This window comes from Mchenga conophoros, linkage group LG14 (assembly GCF_057382185.1).
Source record: "Mchenga conophoros isolate Kocher_MC1m ecotype Shallow Benthic linkage group LG14, M_conophoros_male_GT1.1, whole genome shotgun sequence".
NCBI classification, from domain to species: Eukaryota; Metazoa; Chordata; class Actinopteri; order Cichliformes; family Cichlidae; genus Mchenga; species Mchenga conophoros.
Window position 1 is genome coordinate 9,192,510 of NC_140539.1, and position 19,818 is coordinate 9,212,327.

The following is a 19,818-nucleotide window of genomic DNA, read 5'->3' on the forward strand; positions in this document are numbered from 1 at the left end:
GATGTGCAGCTGTGGTTGAGGCAAAGGCCCAAATGGAAACCAGATTGTGGATTTTTTTTTTTCTGTTTTGTTTTTTTTTAACACTAGAAGATGGAAACTCACTTATGCCATCTGTATGGAACTTTACGAGGTAAACTGGGTGGGTGCATGAGTTTGTCCGCCTGTCTTTGAATTGACTATATGCATAGTATGTGTCGATTACATGGCTTGGAGACTTTTGCATCTGCCAGTGATGAACTGTTACAAAAATAGCCTCACCATGCTCGCTTTCACTTTGGCACCAGCCTCTGAGTCTACCGACATATTCAGTAAATGTCTGTATACATGATTCATATTTGTGTGCATTCCTATGCATGCAGAACCCCGTTGCCAGTGTTTTCATTTTATGTGTGGTTTGTTCCGGAGGCACCAGATTGTCAGATGAGGGGAAGGCAGGCTGAACTTTTCTGTTTGCTTAGTGGGCATTCTTCTGCACTCTGGCCCTCCTCCAAATTAAAGCAGCGGCTTCCCACTGGACTCAGCACAGCGCTTCCGTCACAGGGACACAGTGACACTGAATCATCTGCGCCTGTCAACTTCTCGCTAATGAAAATGTATGAGCGTAAAAATGGCTGTGTGTGTGTGTGTGTGTGTGTGTGTGTGTGTTGTTGTGTCTGGAACTCTGATTTAAAAAGTTGGTGTTGTTGTTTGGTGAGGCTGGATTGTGTTTGGAGTCTAAGAAGCAGTTTTGGGGTTTTTTGTTTTTTGTACAAATGAAAGTTTAAACTTGTGACAACTGTTTGCTGGGTTGTTGAAATGCAGTACAAGTTTAATGCGTGTACATCTTTTATTCTTGAAAAGCTTTAAACATCTCCTTTTGACCATATTCAAATCTCTTACATCAGTTTGAAAATGCTGTCAGCTTGTCTCTTAAGTTAGTCGAGCTTATTCTGGGTTAGGTGGGGAATTACTCATTATTTGGCATCTGTTAGTTGTTTTTGTTTGCTTTTTACAGTAGAATAGCAACAATGAACTTAAGTGTACAATTTGTTTGTCTCTCCAGGTCCTTATGGTTGAGGTGGTGTTAACTTCCTCTTGCCATGCCTCCCGCCATGACAGACCTCCTGGACATATGGGCGGCACACTCACCTCTGGCCGGACACGCTCCGGACCAGATCACTGTGGACTTTTTGCTTCCCACTGGTATTTATATCCAGATGGACGTTCCACGCGAGGCTACAATTCAGCACATCAAACTGGTGAGTGTCACTGGGTTGGTGACTGCACAGGTTTCCTAAGCAACAAGGTTATTTAAAGTTTTTGTTTTGACCAGTGTTAATATTACACCTCAACTATTTAAACCTCTTTCAGTATCCTGCTCTGTTTGCACACTATCTGTACTCTAATTTTAACTGTACTGTACTCTGCTTTGGTAATTATTGTCCATGATGTAAATATGTAAAAAGTGTTTCTGTTCTGTGTCCTGTTCTGTTTGTATATGGTTTTTGTTTTGCTGTGGATACAACCAAATTTCCCCTTGTGGGACAATTAAAGGATTATTCTAGTCTAAATACTTAATCAGTTCATATAAAATTCAACTGGGAACCTACTTTGAGGACTTCTTTTGCTTATTGTGTAGTTGTTCCTGCATGCCTGTAGGCTTGCTGTCACATTAAGGGAAAACAGAGGCTGCAGCCCAACATTCAGACAGCTGGTCAGTCAGTCAGACATTATCCAATGCCTGTTTTGACAGAGGTGATTGTTGTGGCTGGCAGAGTGTTTTTCTGTTTGCAAATGGCTTGTGATGTCAGCTTATAGGTGATGAGGCCATACAGTGGGGCAAAAAAGTATTTAGTCAGCCACCGATTGTGCAAGTTCCCCCACCTAAAATGATGACAGAGGTCAGTAATTTGCACCAGAGGTACACTTCAACTGTGAGAGACAGAATGTGAAAAAAAAATCCATGAATCCACATGGTAGATTTGTAAAGAATTTATTTGTAAATCAGGGTGGAAAATAAGTATTTGGTCAATAACAAAAATACAACTCAATACTTTGTAACATAACCTTTGTTGGCAATAACAGAGGTCAAACGTTTACTATAGGTCTTTACCAGGTTTGCACACACAGTAGCTGGTATTTTGGCCCATTCCTCCATGCAGATCTTCTCGAGAGCAGTGATGTTTTGGGGCTGTCGCCGAGCAACACGGACTTTCAACTCCCGCCACAGATTTTCTATGAGGTTGAGGTCTGGAGACTGGCTAGGCCACTCCAGGACTTTCAAATGCTTCTTACAGAGCCACTCCTTTGTTGCCCGGGCGGTGTGTTTTGGATCATTGTCATGTTGGAAGACCCAGCCTCGTTTCATCTTCAAAGTTCTCACTGATGGAAGGAGGTTTTGGCTCAAAATCTCACGATACATGGCCCCATTCATTCTGTCCTTAACACGGATCAGTCGTCCTGTCCCCTTGGCAGAAAAACAGCCCCATAGCATGATGTTTCCACCCCCATGCTTCACAGTAGGTATGGTGTTCTTGGGATGCAACTCAGTATTCTTCTTCCTCCAAACACGACGAGTTGAGTTTATACCAAAAAGTTCTACTTTGGTTTCATCTGACCACATGACATTCTCCCAATCCTCTGCTGTATCATCCATGTGCTCTCTGGCAAACTTCAGACGGGCCTGGACATGCACTGGCTTCAGCAGCGGAACACGTCTGGCACTGCGGGATTTGATTCCCTGCCGTTGTAGTGTGTTACTGATGGTGACCTTTGTTACTTTGGTCCCAGCTCTCTGCAGGTCATTCACCAGGTCCCCCCGTGTGGTTCTGGGATCTTTGCTCACCGTTCTCATGATCATTTTGACCCCACGGGATGAGATCTTGCGTGGAGCCCCAGATGGAGGGAGATTATCAGTGGTCTTGTATGTCTTCCATTTTCTGATGATTGCTCCCACAGTTGATTTTTTCACACCAAGCTGCTTGCCTATTGTAGATTCACTGTTCCCAGTCTGGTGCAGGTCTACAATACTTTTCCTGGTGTCCTTCGAAATCTCTTTGGTCTTGGCCATGGCGGAGTTTGGAGTCTGACTGTTTGAGGCTGTGGACAGGTGTCTTTTATACAGATGATGAGTTCAAACAGGTGCCATTCATACAGGTAACGAGTGGGGGACAGAAAAGCTTCTTACAGAAGACGTTACAGGTCTGTGAGAGCCAGAGATTTTCCTTGTTTGAGGTGACCAAATACTTATTTTCCACCCTAATTTACGAATAAATTCTTTACAAATCCTACCATGTGAATTCATGGATTTTCTTTTCACATTCTGTCTCTCACAGTTGAAGTGTACCTCTGGTGCAAATTACTGACCTCTGTCATCATTTTAAGTGGGGGAACTTGCACAATCGGTGGCTGACTAAATACTTTTTTGCCCCACTGTATGTGAGTGGAGGTCAGAAGTCACAGACGTGATGAGGTTCACAACTCTAAGAAAATAACTTTGAGGCATTTGTTGTCAGCGTAGGTGTTTGTGTGCGTGTGGCCCTCATTCACAGCACAATCAGATTCCTTCTGTAATGACTGACTGTATGAGAACACAGATGCTCAGTCCTAAGATGTACCAGCTTCTGCAAAGGTAGCATTTATTGCTCTCAGTACAGGGCTGTTTATTGGATTGCACAGAATTTTTATTTTTATAATTCTGGTGTAAAACAAACATGTGCTGCACTGAAACACAAAGTCATTATTTCCCCAAAAAGGGCACCATTTAAAGCCTGAGGAGGTGGGTTGTTGCTGTGTGTACAGAGTGTCTGCTATTCATTGACCGCAAGTCCTGATTTCTCTCTGAAATTCATGGGTCTTTGAAATAAATTTTTTTTTTTTTTTTTTTTCTTCCCCACTGAGGTCTGCGTCCTTGCACACTGGTATAAACCCATACACGGACGTGTTTGCATTTTAAAAAGTACATAAACCTGTGAATCAAACAGAAGCCGTGTTTGTGAAAGGCCAGAGGCTGTTAGTTTAGCTAAAGGGTAGAATATTCTTTAACTTTTTGCAGGCTTTCAGACCGTCTGTACAAAACTCTTTATTGGTGATCATATGGCCAGCAGTGGGCTTGTGAATGACTGCTTCTTTCATTCACAAGCCTCCATTCATGTTTCAGACTACAGCCGAGCTCCCCAAAATGTTTTACAGCGATTCTGGGAAATGAGTTATCATTTGAAACTCTTTGTTTTCCATTTGTCACATGTTGAGATCACTTGCTCACAAAAGCAGTTCAGAGAAAGTAACTGTGGGAAATGTTTTGAGTGTTTGTGGAGAGGAGAGAGGAGGCTTGTTCTGTTTTGCCAGAGTGCATCCCTTTTTCCTCACAAAAAGACTCGCTCTTTGACACCCATCCTGTGATCAGGCTGTGGGGGGCAAAGGGGCATGAAGTGTACCACCAGGGGCTGGCAGGCAGGGGAGTCTTACTCTGATTGCCTCACCCAGAAACTGTGTTGTAAAGATATGAGTCACGTCCATTTCTCATTCTTGAAAATGCTCTCAGCCTTGTTTTATGAAACTGTCAAATAAAATGTGATGTTTATTACAGTTGCTCATTTTATGTAAGATTTATTTAATATGGGCTAATGGCTACAATTTTTTTTTTTTTTTTTTTTTTTTTTTTTGTGTGGGGCAAAAATACCTTAGTGGAACATATTTGTTCTTCTCCCTTCTAGCTCTTATGGAAGCAGGCTCAGAGCTTCCCACTGTTTCCTGCACTCGGCGAAATGGAGAGCCACATGTTCGAGTGTGTCAACCAGGCAGCCGTACACGAAGAGCTGGAGGACGAAACGCGTCGGTTGTGCGACGTTCGCCCCTTCCTGCCCGTTCTCAAGCTGGTGATGCGCAACTGTGGTCGAGCAGAGCGCCTGTTGGACTCCAAGATCGGCGTGCTCATCGGCAAGGGTAATGCAGCATCGCTTTTAAGACTCTACCTCGGTTTGAAGCAGTACATTATCACACAAGATCTCTCACATGCGTTCCTCCGCTCCGGATAGATTCCTTTATTCTCCGTGTTTGACATTTCCAATAAAGAAAAGCACTTAAGAGCTGGTAAATGGGACTGTAAATCTTTCCTACCTCACAACAAGCCGTTAGCACCTCCTCCAGTATGCTAAGCAGCTCTCCCACTCAGCACGCTCTCCCATGCATTCAGACCCAAGGCTCCTGTGCAGATGGCTTCTATCACTAACTGATAGAGAAGCGTGATGTTTGACTGGACGTGTTCCTGACATGCCTTCCATCACATGTCACTTTGCATTTTCTCTGAAGATTGGGCCTTTTCAAAGAACACAGGGGCTCTGTCACTACCGTATAACAGCCCAGTCCTCTGAGGTGATTAACTATTTGGAGGAAAAGCGGTGTTAAGTCTTGAAGCAAGGTGAAAACCTTGCGTCATGATCAACACTCAGTTTGTTTATCATACATGAAAGAAGGCACAGTAACGTTGAGTTTCGGGAGTGATTCCTGAAAGCAGGCGTAAACGCATTACAGCGGGCTGCAGGTAAAGTATAGTGGAAAGTCTTTTCAGAGATTTTAAAGGCAAAACGATGCCGTGACTACTGAAGAGAATAACAGAGAGGTTAATCAGTAATGAAAGGGAAGTAGTGTAGCCCCATTGGATTATTAAACAGACACACATTCAGCATTCTTCCAACCAAGAGATTACGAATTGGAAGTCCTTTGTTCTTCAAAGAAGAAGAGAAGAGGCTCTGAGTGTAATTGATCAAGACTCAGGTGATATTGATATTCTCCCCCCCCCCCCCCCCCCCCCCCGACTCCACTTTGGTCTGACCTGATCTCTTAAAGGCTTTTGAAAGAGTAAAGCGGTGTTTCAAAGGGAACCTCACAGGCTTGTCTAGAAGGTCAACACACACACACACACACACACACACACACACACACACACACACACACACACACACACACACACGTGTCAACCATGTTTTCCCCCTCCAGTAATGCAGCCACACAAACTTGGTCTACACAGCTAATGTGCTTCAGAGCCTTCTTGAATGCTGAGGGTCATATGAATGTGAAATGCCTTTAAATGTCAACATGTTTTCATTACTCAAGAGTGAATGAAAAGTACCCTTTAAAAAAATTATAATAATAATAATCCAGTGATAAAAGCAGAAGGTGGACTGTGATCAGCCCAACAGCAACTTATACCTCTGTGTGTGAATATTAAGGGGCTCTACTGTAATCCAACATGGAGACAGTCATCATTTTATGCACATTCATTACTGCTGGTGTCTGGCACTGAACATCCCACAGGTGGTTGTGCATTTTCTATTAATTTTAAAGCCTCTGTGTTCAAGTGTGTTACTTTAGGAATATTCACCATCTTCCTACTCGTTTCTCTTATTTCAGAAGTTTCGTACTGACTTTAGTTAAAAATGCTAATTAATTTTGTTCCATACTAAGAATCCACATTGCCATTTTTAATAAAAACTCAACTTGACCATTATCAGTCTTTAAATTGAACCTGTTATGCTTTGTATGATGTAAAAGAGAGGGAATATCTTTACTGTGTTCCTCTCAAGCAGATGGCCCCCACAATGTGCTGTTCAAACCTTCTGTTTGTGAGTCAGAAGAAAGAAATAAACTGGCTTATAGGGAACAGCTGGAACAGCTTGTTTCAGTAGATGAACTGAAGGGCTGCAAAGTTGTTGATGAATTGGTTGAAGTCAGTTTGTTTTTTTTGGGGGGTTTTTACGCTGATTTCTTGTAACATTAAGAATCATCAATTTAGATTTGTAGACAAATTACTGATATCCAAGTGCCCCTCTTTCTTAAAGTGGTGGCACGGCTTTCTTTTGCAATGTTGTAACGGTGTCCTTTACTCGTGTTCTCTAGGTCTCCATGAACTTGATGCCTTAAATGACCAGGAGGTGAAGGATTTTCGGAGTAAGATGTTTCGGATCAGTGAAGAGAGGATGCAACAAATACAAATGATGGCATTCTCGGAGTGGGTGCAAGCCTGCTACTCCCCACAGCTGGAGCCTGCGGCAGTGACCGCGATCACAGCCGGAGTCAACGATGCACCGGTGGACCTGAAAGTCATTATCCACTTTGACCAGTCCCAGGTGAGGGTCTGTAATGCAGAACAGTGCAGCGTAGCTTAATCAGTGGCAGTTTATGTAGGATAAATAAAAAGGATACACTGAACTATAGATGCAGGAGGTAGAGCAGGTCTGCTAATCAGAAGGTTGGTGGTTCGAGCCCTGGCTGCTCCAGTATGGATGCCAAAGTATCTTTAGGCAAGATACTGAACCTCAAGTTAGTCCTTTGGAGTGTGAATGTTACATAGGAAATTTGGGTATAAAAAGCATTTAAAAATGCCTGTAAAGTAGAACAGAAAACTAGTCTTTACTAGTTTAGTCTTTGTGTTTTTGTTTTGTTTTTTTTTTGTTTTTTTATTATCAAAGAAGGCTACATTTTCATTTCATTCAGATGCATAAACATGGGTTGGAATAAATGAGTCCTGCACAGCTTTATAGCCATTCTGTTTCAAAATGGGCCTAAACAGGATAATAGATGTTTTTACCTTCACTTCAAAATCATTCTGTAAAAAAGTGTTTTCTTTATTATAGTCCTGTAATTTCATAAATGCAAGGTTTGTGATGAAAAACTCAATCAAGTAGTTCACAGGTTGCAGCTTTCTTTAGAATGCCTCATCCAGTCTGGTCTTTCTACCACAATCGCTGAACCTCTTACGGCTGTCCTCTTTTCAAAACATCAGCTTTAATCATTTTTACAGCATCAATAAAACCTGTTATACTTCCTCTCAACAGGCTCTGCACTAGCGTTGTAGGAATAAGTCAAAAAGAGAACTTATTTTGGATGATCTTAGACCTTTCCTGAGGGTTTTGACAGCTCTGACATTAATTCTTAATTTCTATTTTTAAAACAAGTTCATATAATGTATCCTCGTGTTGCTTCATTTTGTGCTTATATTGCACGATGCTGAGAAGGATCCTCAGTGAATTGTGGCTAATTTATATCTATTCTATCGTTTTTCTACTGCAATCAGCAAGAGTAGACAAAAAGACACTTGAGTAATATTTTTGGTGTTGAAAAGAGATAGCATGAGTGCTAACGAAGAAGCTGTCTTTGTTTTGTAATGAGCTTTACAATATACGTGTAAAGTTTTGTCTGTTCAACATCTCTGTATACATAATGAATTGAGAATAACCGTGTGACTTACTGCTCCACTACAGAAGACAAAACCACCTTGTTTTAGAAGCAAAAGTAACCATGTGACTCCACCAGCGCAGGCACATGTACTGTAGCTCAGCCTTTTTTTTTTTTTTTTTTTTTTCTCCCCTGCTCTCACAGTTGGCAGCTTCACAACAGTCACGTGATTGAGCCCAACTAGCAAGACATGTGACGACAATAAGTGGGTCAAAACCATCAGTGAAATTATGCCATTCTCTCAGATGCACGCACGCACACATTAGCATGGCAGCTCAAGGGACCAAAATGCTGATTAAAATGAGCTCCCTTCTTTTCTCTGAACTCACTTGACTATGTCCCTCCATCTGTCTCGGCCTTTCTCTTTGCCTCTGTAATAGAAATAATATTATTTAATAATAAAACAGATGGTCACATCCCTCCAGACTCCTGTATATCAGCTTTGATCAACATCACAGGCACACACATGCACATAATACAAAGACTGACCATCTGTGCCACCGCACTCAGGTGAACATTGGCAGGAAGTCTTATTTTAAGAGATCAGACACAATAAGCTACATTATAGACAGGAAGTGCAGTGGTGTCGTTTATTGTTCAGAAATAACCAGGGTTTGGTGTGGACTGTCTAAATCATTGACCGACTTCCTCCTCCATGTTCACGTCAAGTCTCATTTTAGCGTTTAAAATATGGCTTTTATAGTTACCAGCGTGTAATTAGAAAAACTTTTAATATCTCTGCTGTGTGTAGATCCTCACTAATGCAGCTAAGGTCGCTTTTTTTTTAAATTACTAATGAAGGATGTTTTTATTAAATCACCAGGAAATTAAAAGCAATTCCATCTCTGGTATCGGGTCAGTGCTGTGCTATAAATGGCATGACGCAGTGAGCCTCACGGTCACACAGCAAACCTGGTAGATTCCCTGTGATAAGGCGATGGAGGCTAACACGTATTTGAACACACATCAGTGGAAATCCTGAATGAATTCAGCCATCAGTGTACCAAGTGATTGCATGTATATGAACTCACTCTGTGTATCAGTTACTTGTACACATGAAAATTGAGAGACTTTTGTTATGGTCTTATAGATCTTATATCATTACTTGTTTTACTGTGCTCTTCCTGTTTAAGATGAACAAGCAAATGCAGCTTCTAGGTGTGTGTGTGTGTGTGAAATGTTTGTATTTAAATCATAGAGGGTACCAAATATACACACAAACGATGATTTAAAAAAAACAAACAGCTATTTTATTCTCAGATGGTCCCAAATACATTTTGACCAGTAATAAACACTTGACTGTCTATTTTCCCTTCTTGCAGGACTCTGCCAGTCTGAAGGTGTCATTGTCTTGCACCCCCAATGAGCTGATGGAGCAGGCTTTGAAAAAGTGGCTGACCACCCACGGATCTGAGGACGCGGTATGGAGGGGTCAGTATATACTGAGGGTCAGCCAATGTCTGGAATTCCTTGGTGGAGACCATCCACTGATTCAATACAAGGTCAGTGGCTGCATATCAAAGCTGTGTTTAAGTGTCTGTGAGTGGCTGATGAACTTCAACATCAACTTACATGTCTCACTTTCAGGTTCATGCACAGATATAGCAGATACAGTCTTCTTAAAATGTTGTTGCTGCTGTATAGTAATACCAATAGGGAGACCACCGCAACTGAAGGTCAAAAAGGGTCTCGCAGTGTTATTACTGTGACAGCAACACACCAAAGCCTGTTTTCTGATTGCAAAGAAAGATGTTTACAAGTTCAAATAGTATGAGGTTGTACTCGAACCATCAGCATCAAATTGGTTTCTAAGAAATATTTTCAGTAGAGGTTTATTTGTGGGTTCTATTTCTTAAAAAAAATCAAAATAAAGTGTGTTTATGTACAACTCATTTCAGCTGTTTTGGAGACAATTTGGAGCACGATTACAGCTATTTGCTGAAACATATGCTCGCTAGTTACTCTTTATTCCCCTTAAGAATTATACGTTGTGTTTTGTGGGGTTTTTTGCACATTAATTTTTCAGAGTAATCAATTGCAAGCTTACGTTTTCTTGTTAGTTCATTCTGAATATGAAACAACTAAGCATGATAAAGTTTAAGTGATATTGAGCAGTATGATGGATGACTCAAAACTGCCAAAGTATTAGCTTGCAGGTAGCTGTTATAAGCTGAGAAAAAATATATACATGTGTATCTACATGTTATGCTTCGTAAGTTCTTGTTTTTCTGTTAAGTATATTGAAGTGGTTGCTTGGTCTGTGATATTTTTTTTTTTTAATGTTTTTAATTTACGTCTGAAATTCCATTGGGAAACACTGCCAGGTAGAAATCATGAAATATTTCGTTTTATAGATTTCTTAGGTCTGTTTTTATTAGTCCAGCAGTGTAAACGCGTGTGTGTGTGTGTGTAAAGATGTAGTCACATTTTTATGCATCTGAATCTTGTTTGGATCCATGTGGGCAGGCTGCATGATGTGCTTTTTAAACATTAAAAATATAATCAAGATAATAATGAAATACCTGAAATTGTTTGTGCACAGTCTTCCATGTTACATTGAAGTCTGCTGACAAGTTGTGCAGAGATTAAATTTCACTTCTCATTTATTCGGTCTCTAGCTCATTAGCTTAAGTGACTTTAGCACTTTTTCTGCTCCAGAGACTGCTTTAACATGACATGGCTACAACCTCCTAAAATCTCCTGTCCTGTCTTGTGTGCAGTACATTCGCTCATGCCTGCAGGCCAAGGAGGCTCCCCACCTCACCCTGGTCCACACCAGCACTGTAAAGACTATGTTTGACAAGGAAATCTCAGCCATTGGCGCTGTGGTTAGCCGCAAGTCCTCCAACCCACCTTTACCGCTACCTCCCAAGAGAAGGCCTCCCACGGTTAGTCCAAATATTATGCATGACTCTGTGAACAATATAATTTTTATGAGTGTGTCTGCTAATCGGCTGATGTTGTTTTCGAAGAAACTGTGCTTTGCTAACAGCTGTACATCATCTGATTTGATGGCGATTTGTTTGACGTGATCAGGCCTAAACAGGGGGTTGAAAATGTAAGAAAACGTTCTTATGTGCACTAGATTACAGTGACTTGATATCCACCAGCATTTGCTGCTCTCGCATCAATATAAGAAAAGTTGCACACTTTAGTTGATTCACCTGCACAGGTGTGGAGGTTTAGTAAGTAAACAAGTACTTTTGGCAGGTGTCTCTTTTATGAGGCAGTGTGTCAGCCTGTACTGCACTACCAGCATTTGCCACGCTGTCAGGAAATCATTGCCAGCGTCTTAGCACTGCTTGCAGGTGCACAGTGACATCACAGCTCAATGCGTGCATCCACATTTTAAATGTCAGGTTGAATTTCATTGGCCTTCATTAGCTAGTCTCCTAGGGGTTTTAATTGCCTGATACTGTTGAAGCCCCGGTGATGTGTGGTTTCAAAAGTTGATAAATATTTCAACCATGAGTCACCTGATAAAGGATTGAAACGTTAAATTTATTATGTAACGCTGCAGGAACAGCTACGGCTTCATAACCTTTCCTTATACTTTGCACCTGCTTGATTTAAGATCTCTGTTCCTCTGCAGTACTAACAGCCAGTCATTTCACTGCCCTTCCATTTCTCACTTTGACTGCATGTAGCATACACTCCCTGCACTGAAACTATCACAATCATTTTGTGTCATGATTTGTGTCCTATCATGAAGTGACATTTATTCCAAGAACACAATTCCCTGTGATATCTTGTACCTGTAATTAATTTCACTTGAATTAGTTTTAATTGCCTCAGCTCTAAAGTTGGTATATTTTTTTCCTTTTTGTAACGCCTCTTGCTCAACATTGGAAATGTCTGTTAATCAAAACAAACTTAGCGCTTTTTTTTTTTTTTCTTTCTCTCAACATCACAACAAGAGAATTCCTACCTCAGTTATCACCCTCTCACTAAACAGCTGTAACACCTTGCTTGTTATCTGTGAAGCCTTGATTGTGATTATATGTATGTCACTTGGACCTGGGCTGATATGGAAAGTGTAATCAAGGTTTTCTATTTACTGATGGCGCAGTTTTTACCTGGCAGGGTTTTAACTACAGTTAAGAAGCATTATGATTTTTCAGTAGTTGTTGTGGTTCTCAATGAAAATGTGTACTAACAGTATTGTGAAGATTAGGGGTTTTTTTTTTTTTTTTGTTGTTTTTTTTTTGGGGGGGGGGGGTTACCTGCCATCAAAAATGCACTAAATGCTGCTCTGTTTAAGGGCTAATAGTAGAGCACAGAGTATGAAACTAGATCTGAAGCACAGTGTATGATGCAACCACGCATCTCCAAACTTTGTCATATAAGTGGCTAAATCACACTGTTCATCACAGGTAAAGGAAACTCATGGATGTAACTCTTTCCACCGTATTAAATGCAGACAGATATAGATATATGTTCTTTGTCCACTGAGTTAAGATATAAATCATTTTGAGTGCATGGCACGTGTAAATAAATGTGTTCATGGTCTATGACGATTACATCTCCTATCACTTCCTCTTGTTGTTGTTCTAATTAGTCTAAAAAAAGCTTACATTTTAAAGTGTTTTTCTTTTGTTTTGTGGACTTTTGCATATTTTCTGTGCTTTTTCTTTATTATATCGGTCTTGTCAGTGTTCTTTAAAGTACCATAGAAAAGAATGGTGCAATAGAGGAAGCAGACAGAAACGGACACTGGGCAGACTTTAATAAGGTTGCTGTAGAATTGCGGCTATTTGAGACAGGAAGTGAGATTTTATTTTCTTGCAAGGAAGTGGTTATTGGATGCTCTGCTGTTGGAAAGCTGACTGATAATTAGAAAAGAAAACAGAAGTACGGAGTGTTTTGTTTTGTTTTTTTTTTTGTTTTTGTTTTTTTGTGATTATGCTTTACTTGACATGGAGCTGTTTCTGCCTGCAACAGTAGAATCAAACAAACATACTTCCATCTTTTCTGATAAGGGATCACGTTGACATTACATCAGTCTAATCACATAGGAGCAAAGAGACGGGCAGGAAGTGTGCTGTGTTGTTCATAGTTTGTAGGTGTCATGTGACTGTTTGTTCTGCTGACTTGCTGACCCTCACAAATCCACTTGGCTTGACATCAGACTGACCTGCCTGACCTTTCCTGTTGTTTGTGCCTGTGTCTGGAACTGTTGCTGTTTTTGTTTTTTTTATTTAGTTTTTAAGCATTTGAGTGTGTATATCTTCACAGTACATTATGCCAGTCCCTCAGTTTTGTTTTGTTTTTTTTGGGGTTTTTTTCCCTCCTCTCACTCTTCCTCTGCAGCAAGTACAGACGTGTGTGTGGGACGTGCCTAAGCCCTTTAGGATAGTTCTTGTGAAAGGCAGCAAGGTGAACGCAGAGGAAACTGCCAAGGTAAACTCTTCTTGTTTGCATCTATTAAAAAGTCATGTGTGTACCTATTAGTTTGTCACTGCACAAACCCTGCAAACCTGTGCCATCTGTCTTTCCAGTTTCACACAAACTAGCAAAGATATTTTGTCTAAGTTTGCATCTATGGCCATTGGCAGGTTGGCTTGTAATTGTAAAATTCAACCCTTCCTGCCGTACACAGGTCCAGGTTAGGGCGGGGCTCTTTCACGGTACAGAGCTTCTCTGCAAGCCGGCAGTTAGCAACGAGAGTAGCGGGCGCTCAGAGCACACGTGGAAAGACAACACAGTGGAGTTTGAAATCTCCGTTTGTGACCTGCCCCGCATGACCCGCCTTTGTTTTGCTATCTATGCCGTGATGGACAAGGTTAAGAAGCAAAAGTCCACCAAAAATCCACACATCAACAAGTATCAGACCATCCGCAAGGCGGGGAAAGTGGTGAGTGGGACGCACATTATCAGACAAGTGCCTTTTTTCCAAACTATCTTATATTGACTAACATTTAATTGTATGATCCAGCACTACCCCATAGCTTGGGTAAACACCATGGTGTTTGACTATAAAGGGCAGCTGAAGACTGGAGACATCATCCTGCACTGCTGGTCATCATTTCCTGGTATAGACATACACAAAGTCACGGTATAATTTAATAATTAATAAAGGGCAAATTCATATCAGCTATGCATGTGTGTCTCTCCTGCCCAGATGAACTTGAAGAGATGCTGAACCCCATAGGAACCATTCAGACCAACCCATACACTGAGAACGCTACAGCACTGCACATCCACTTCCCAGAGTACTCTTCACACCCCATCGTCTTCCCTCCTTTTGACAAGGTCACACAGCAGTCAATCGTCATATTCAGTCAAATTAATAAGATGATACCCATTTGCCCTTTTAAAACATACCAATTAGATTTGTGATGTATGGATAAACACTATTCATCTGCGAATGAAAAACTGAGTATGGGCTTTTTTTGATAGCATGAGTTCAGCTGAAATTGTCAGCAGAGTGGCTTAGTGCTCTTCAAAATAGTACCTAGTGATTATGATGAAGTGGTAGCTGTTAGCATGAGCGGATCAGGACGTGCTCGGCCTGTTTAATGCACTCTGATGCATCAGTGTGCGTTCACTCATGCATTTTTTTTTTTCATTTGAATTTTTTGCAGATACTGGAAAAAGCTGCAGAGATGGTCAGCGCTGACTGTGTGTCCATTGTGAGTTCATATACAAAAAAGGAGTTGACTGTGTGCGAATGTGTTTAGATGATTGAATTCATTCAGAATACATAAAAGTGCAGCGAAGCTGAAAGCACAGTAGTGATTGCTACATGATGGCTTACACGAAATGTGAGAAATGATGCAGCATGCCCATCTCTCTCCTCACACACTCTTAGAGTCACACAGTACAAATATAACCTCAACAGGCACCCGTTTGCTAGTTTCCTTGGAAACCCATTGTTATTACTTTGGCAGGGTGTAGCTGCAAAAATATTCAAATCCTCTTCAAAAGTACAAAACTACGCACGCTAATCAGATTACATGTACGTTTTCCTCTTACCACCCCTCAACTGAAAACCCACTCATGGGTGTGTTACAGCCAGTTACGTAATCTGCTGTTAGAGGGCATGCCTGAACACGGTCTCTTTTTTTCCTTTTCTTTTTTTAAATATGCAGTCTGTGCGTGAGAGAAACTAGATTATCGCTGACTAAAAGTTGTAATTTCATTGTTACAGCGTGTCATGTTACATATTAGTATAGAGCGCTGTACAGCTCAGCTGTTATTTACCTGTAAAGAACGTGAATGTCAGGACTTGGGTTACATTTTGTAGCTACTAAAATCCTGCCTCTTTGTTGAATCAGACACTTTACAAGTTTTTAACAAACAAATGAATGCTAGTTCTTGGCCCACTCATGCACATTGCAAAGATGGTGAGAATGTTACTACTTTAATGCTCTCCTGCCCTCATGTGGTTATTTACAGTAAATGCAGTTGCTCATCTACACGCTCTGAGTTCCTTACGTCCACCTTTCTGCTCCTTTGTATCTCAAAATCCCAAACCCAGCTGACCTTTTCTCTCTTTTCTGAACCGTTTTGCTCTCAGGGTCGTGGTGTTAAGAAATTCTACATGGAGCTGAAGGAGATCATGGAGCGTGACCCGGTCTCTCAGCTCTGTGAAAATGAAAAGGATCTGATCTGGACACTACGACAAGATTGTCGTGAGACTTTCCCCCAGTCGCTGCCCAAGCTGCTACTCTCTGTCAAGTGGAGCAAACATGAGGACATGGCCCAGGTTAGGAAGCATATCCATTGTTATGGGGTGTTACTGAGGATATAATGATATTAAGTCAGCACTTGTTTCAAGGTTTTAAAAAATTGATTCTTTAAAAAGCAAACTGTTTGATTCAGTGCAATCCCATACAATTCAGAAAAGGTCATATTTCATATATTGAGCTTATGCACAAATGTCAGTCTCATATTTTTACTACTTTTGACATAAAATGTTTGACAGTATCTCTTAATGTATAGTAGTCTGAGCTCTACAAATGTTATGGGTTGGTGTCAAAAATGCACAGCACGATATGATGTGCAATGTTAAGAGGGTCCTATGAAACTTGGTCACACCTTCATCTACGTCTATGAGTGCAGGCAAGTTGCACTGAATTTAAACTGTCCTCCTTGAAACTAAAATCTAATTTAATAATAAACCCACAGCTGCCAGCACTGTTGTGAGAAGCAGAGCGTCATCGGTCACGGCACAGATGAAGCAAAAAGCCTGTGATAGAGTCTCTACTTGGGGGCAAGATTATCACTGTTGAAATGATTAACTGCATCATAATAAAGTCACTCACACTCAACCGTATTTACAGGAAAGAAATTACAGTCCTAACTGTTGTTGCTATAGAATTTATTAGCATCTTTATTATGTGTGACCCCATGGGCATTTGATTCACAGGTCCATTTAAAAACTAAAAGCATTCCCTGATGTAAAATGTATCAGTCTCTATCTCTGTACTATTGCTATGTGTAGCGTAAATTAGTCCTCCGGGGTGAGGCTGTCGGCTCTAATATTCAGACGAAATGATCACAACTGTAGTGTGTGCTAAGGAAACATGGGAGTTTTTTTGGCCAGTCTTGCTCACCACCTAGGCCACTTGCCAGATTTGGCTTCCTCGAACTTAGTCAACTTCCCTGAAATGGATAACGAGTTTTGCACTTCAGAAGTTCTACAGTGTATTTAACAGGAGTGATCTAAAAATAAGAGAAGGTGCATGAGAAGATGGCTCTAAACAGGAGAATGATTTTGATGCTTTAGGATCTGTTGTCCTTTTTGGTCACACATCATATCTAACTGATTAAATGTCAGCATATCTGTTTCTAAAGTTGTTTGTCTCTCCCAGCTCCAGGCACTGCTCCAGATTTGGCCCAAACTGAGTCCCAGAGATGCTCTGGAGCTGCTGGACTTCAACTATCCTGACCAGTATGTCAGAGAGTATGCTGTGCGCTGTTTAAAGGACATGAGGTAAATCCTTGCACACTTTTATGAAATGCAGTAGACTTCACTGTCATATATTACATTTATTATACGCTCCAATAAAGTATGCTTTTTTTCTTTGTTCCATATACATCAACTGACCACAAACACACTTGGTCTGTTTTAAATGCTGTTAATCATACACTGGATTACATTACTGTTTAGAAAAATGGTCTTTCTAAGTTTCTGTCTTCCTGTTTCTTCTTTCCCCTCATCAGTGATGAGGAACTGTCACAGTACCTGCTACAATTGGTGCAGGTGTTGCGTTACGAGCCCTATTATGACTGCGCCCTCACTCATTTCCTGTTAGAGCGTGCTCAAAGAAACCGCCAGATTGGACACTTCCTCTTCTGGCATCTACGGTGGGTGTGGTTGTGTGTGCGCGTGTGTGTGGAGGCAATTGAGTGTTGTGGAAATAAACATGCAGGCTTTGAACAGTTACATATTCAAACTAAGGGAGAAGGAGAGGGAATGTTTGAAATTTCTAGATGTTTCTCGTTTGTCCATTCCTCCTCTGTGCTGCCCTCTACAGGTCAGAGATCCACATGCCAGCTGTTTCAGTCCAGTTTGCGCTACTCCTAGAAGCCTATTGTAGAAGCAACATCCCTCATATTGAGGTTCTAAAGAAACAGGCAAGCTGAACGCACCCACACACACCTATTCTCTCACACTATTAAAAAAAAATAGTAAAAGTGATGACTGCTTTGTTTTAGACTCCCACGTTTCATTTGCAAATCTTAAAACTTGCTGGAGGCAGAAATCTTAATGTATTGCAACTGTTATTTCAGGCAGTCAGGACATGATGTAGATATGTCATTATTAAGATTTAATTAATAAATCATCAACATTTTTCTGTTACTCAAATATGCTGAAATGTTTTATTGCTAGAAACTGCAATTTTACTTTGAAAAATCTGCACACACCTGACAGATTAGTGCTGATCTATTAAGTTCAGCTGGGGTAGCTCTATGGTATTTTTAGCCTCTCCGGTGCCAGCATTGTCACCCATCCTGCCCGCTGACCTTTGGCCCCTACACTGTTGGTTTTGACAGTCTCTTCTCAAATCATCCTGTGACTTCCTTATCATTTATCTGGCCAAATTTCCTGTTTGGTAGCATATACACAGTGGTGACACAATGCTGACGTTGTCTATTTCAGGAGAATGATATCAGTTCTTAGTAACAGGAGAACTTTGTTCACGGGGTTAAATCAAACCTGTATGTTTGGTTCTGTTACATTGTTCTTCTCTTGATATGCCAGGTGGAAGCCCTGAGTAAGCTAAAGTCAGTCAATGAGCTGATTAAATTAGGGACCATCAAGAACACTCGTAGTAAAACCAAGGAAGCAATGTTGACCAAGGAGGCCATGATGACATGTTTAAGACAGAGTGGATACTCGGAGACTCTTTCAGACCTTCACTCCCCTCTAAACCCCAGTGTCCTGCTGTCTGACATCAAGTAAGATTACACAAGTTTTTATGTATTTATACCGGAGTGTGACAACCTTTGCTCTTACAGGAAGCTGATGGGTCTTTTTTTCTCTCTATAGTGTGGAGAAGTGTCGGTATATGGACTCAAAGATGAAGCCCCTCTGGATTGTTTACAACAACAAGCTGCTGAGTGGAGACACCCTGGGAATCATCTTTAAGAATGGAGACGGTAGGGATCAGAGAAGGGGGGAGGGGGGTTTGGAAAGGTGGAGATTAAAAGAAGCAGGAAGTGGCAAAGGAATGGAAGGAGAAAAGTCATCCTTCTAGCTTAATATTGCCTTTTTTTCCAAACTGAGGCACTTTCCCAGTATTCATCTTGACTTTTACTCCTAGACCTAAGACAAGACATGTTGACCCTCCAGATTTTGAGGTTAATGGACCTTCTCTGGAAGGAGGCAAATCTGGACCTCAGGTGAGTTTTTGTGTGTGTGCGTGTTAGACTGACAGATTTTTGCCAAGATTGTTTTTCTTCTTCCTGTGCTCTGTGGGGAGTTAATCTCCCCGTGCTAGTTAGACCTCTGGCCTCATTTTCTAAACATGTATACAGAGTTGTGTACAGGCACACATGTACTACACCCTGACCCATATATTCTATTGCTAATAGATAATAATATTTAAAAAATGACCCCATCATTTTTCTTTAAAATTACTTGAACATGCTGTGTACATATGTTACACAGGGTTGCTCTCTAAAAGCTGCATCAACCCCAGAAATTTTCTGTGCAATTCTGAAAGTCAAAAACCTTTTAATCAAATCCACACTTCACACTTTGCAAAAACCCTCTCTATACATAGACCTACACATCTGGAGCTAAGCGGTGGAGGGGGGTGTTTTGACAGTTGAGCCTGTGGCCAGTGTTTCAGATTACAGGGACACAGGTTCACAGTTCAAAAGCAGTGGGACACTGGGAATAAAAACAGGGACGATATAATAAAAATACTGAGATATTTTATCACTTGCAGTCTTCCTTGTCAGCTGTCTCTATTATAATTTACTTTGCTTTTTAATTTTTGAGTTAGACTGAGAAACAAACGCCTTTAAGACATTTGGTCTCCATTAAAGTCTGTCAAACTGCTAATACAATCTCTAACCTAAGCCTACTCTGAGTATTAGGTTTAAAAGACTAGGAGGGCGCTGTGTTTAATAGAACAGTGAAGAGGTCAT

The 19,818-nt window shown here is 40.9% G+C and overlaps 1 protein-coding gene across 1 annotated transcript in view; it reads left to right on the top strand.

Moving 5' to 3' along the window:
- Positions 1–19,818, top strand: part of pik3cb (phosphatidylinositol-4,5-bisphosphate 3-kinase, catalytic subunit beta) — a 49,290-nt gene that overhangs the window by 21,898 nt on the left and 7,574 nt on the right. The window contains exons 3-19 of the mRNA XM_085245059.1: positions 1,043–1,238; positions 4,695–4,923; positions 6,877–7,106; positions 9,537–9,716; positions 10,935–11,102; positions 13,525–13,614; positions 13,814–14,068; positions 14,150–14,246; positions 14,336–14,466; positions 14,799–14,846; positions 15,734–15,922; positions 17,031–17,152; positions 17,383–17,526; positions 17,697–17,796; positions 18,425–18,621; positions 18,713–18,822; positions 18,987–19,065. Of these exons, the coding sequence (XP_085101185.1) occupies positions 1,080–1,238; positions 4,695–4,923; positions 6,877–7,106; positions 9,537–9,716; positions 10,935–11,102; positions 13,525–13,614; positions 13,814–14,068; positions 14,150–14,246; positions 14,336–14,466; positions 14,799–14,846; positions 15,734–15,922; positions 17,031–17,152; positions 17,383–17,526; positions 17,697–17,796; positions 18,425–18,621; positions 18,713–18,822; positions 18,987–19,065 (2,528 nt within the window). The 5' untranslated portion in view covers positions 1,043–1,079. The remainder of the gene's footprint in view (positions 1–1,042; positions 1,239–4,694; positions 4,924–6,876; positions 7,107–9,536; positions 9,717–10,934; positions 11,103–13,524; positions 13,615–13,813; positions 14,069–14,149; positions 14,247–14,335; positions 14,467–14,798; positions 14,847–15,733; positions 15,923–17,030; positions 17,153–17,382; positions 17,527–17,696; positions 17,797–18,424; positions 18,622–18,712; positions 18,823–18,986; positions 19,066–19,818) is intronic.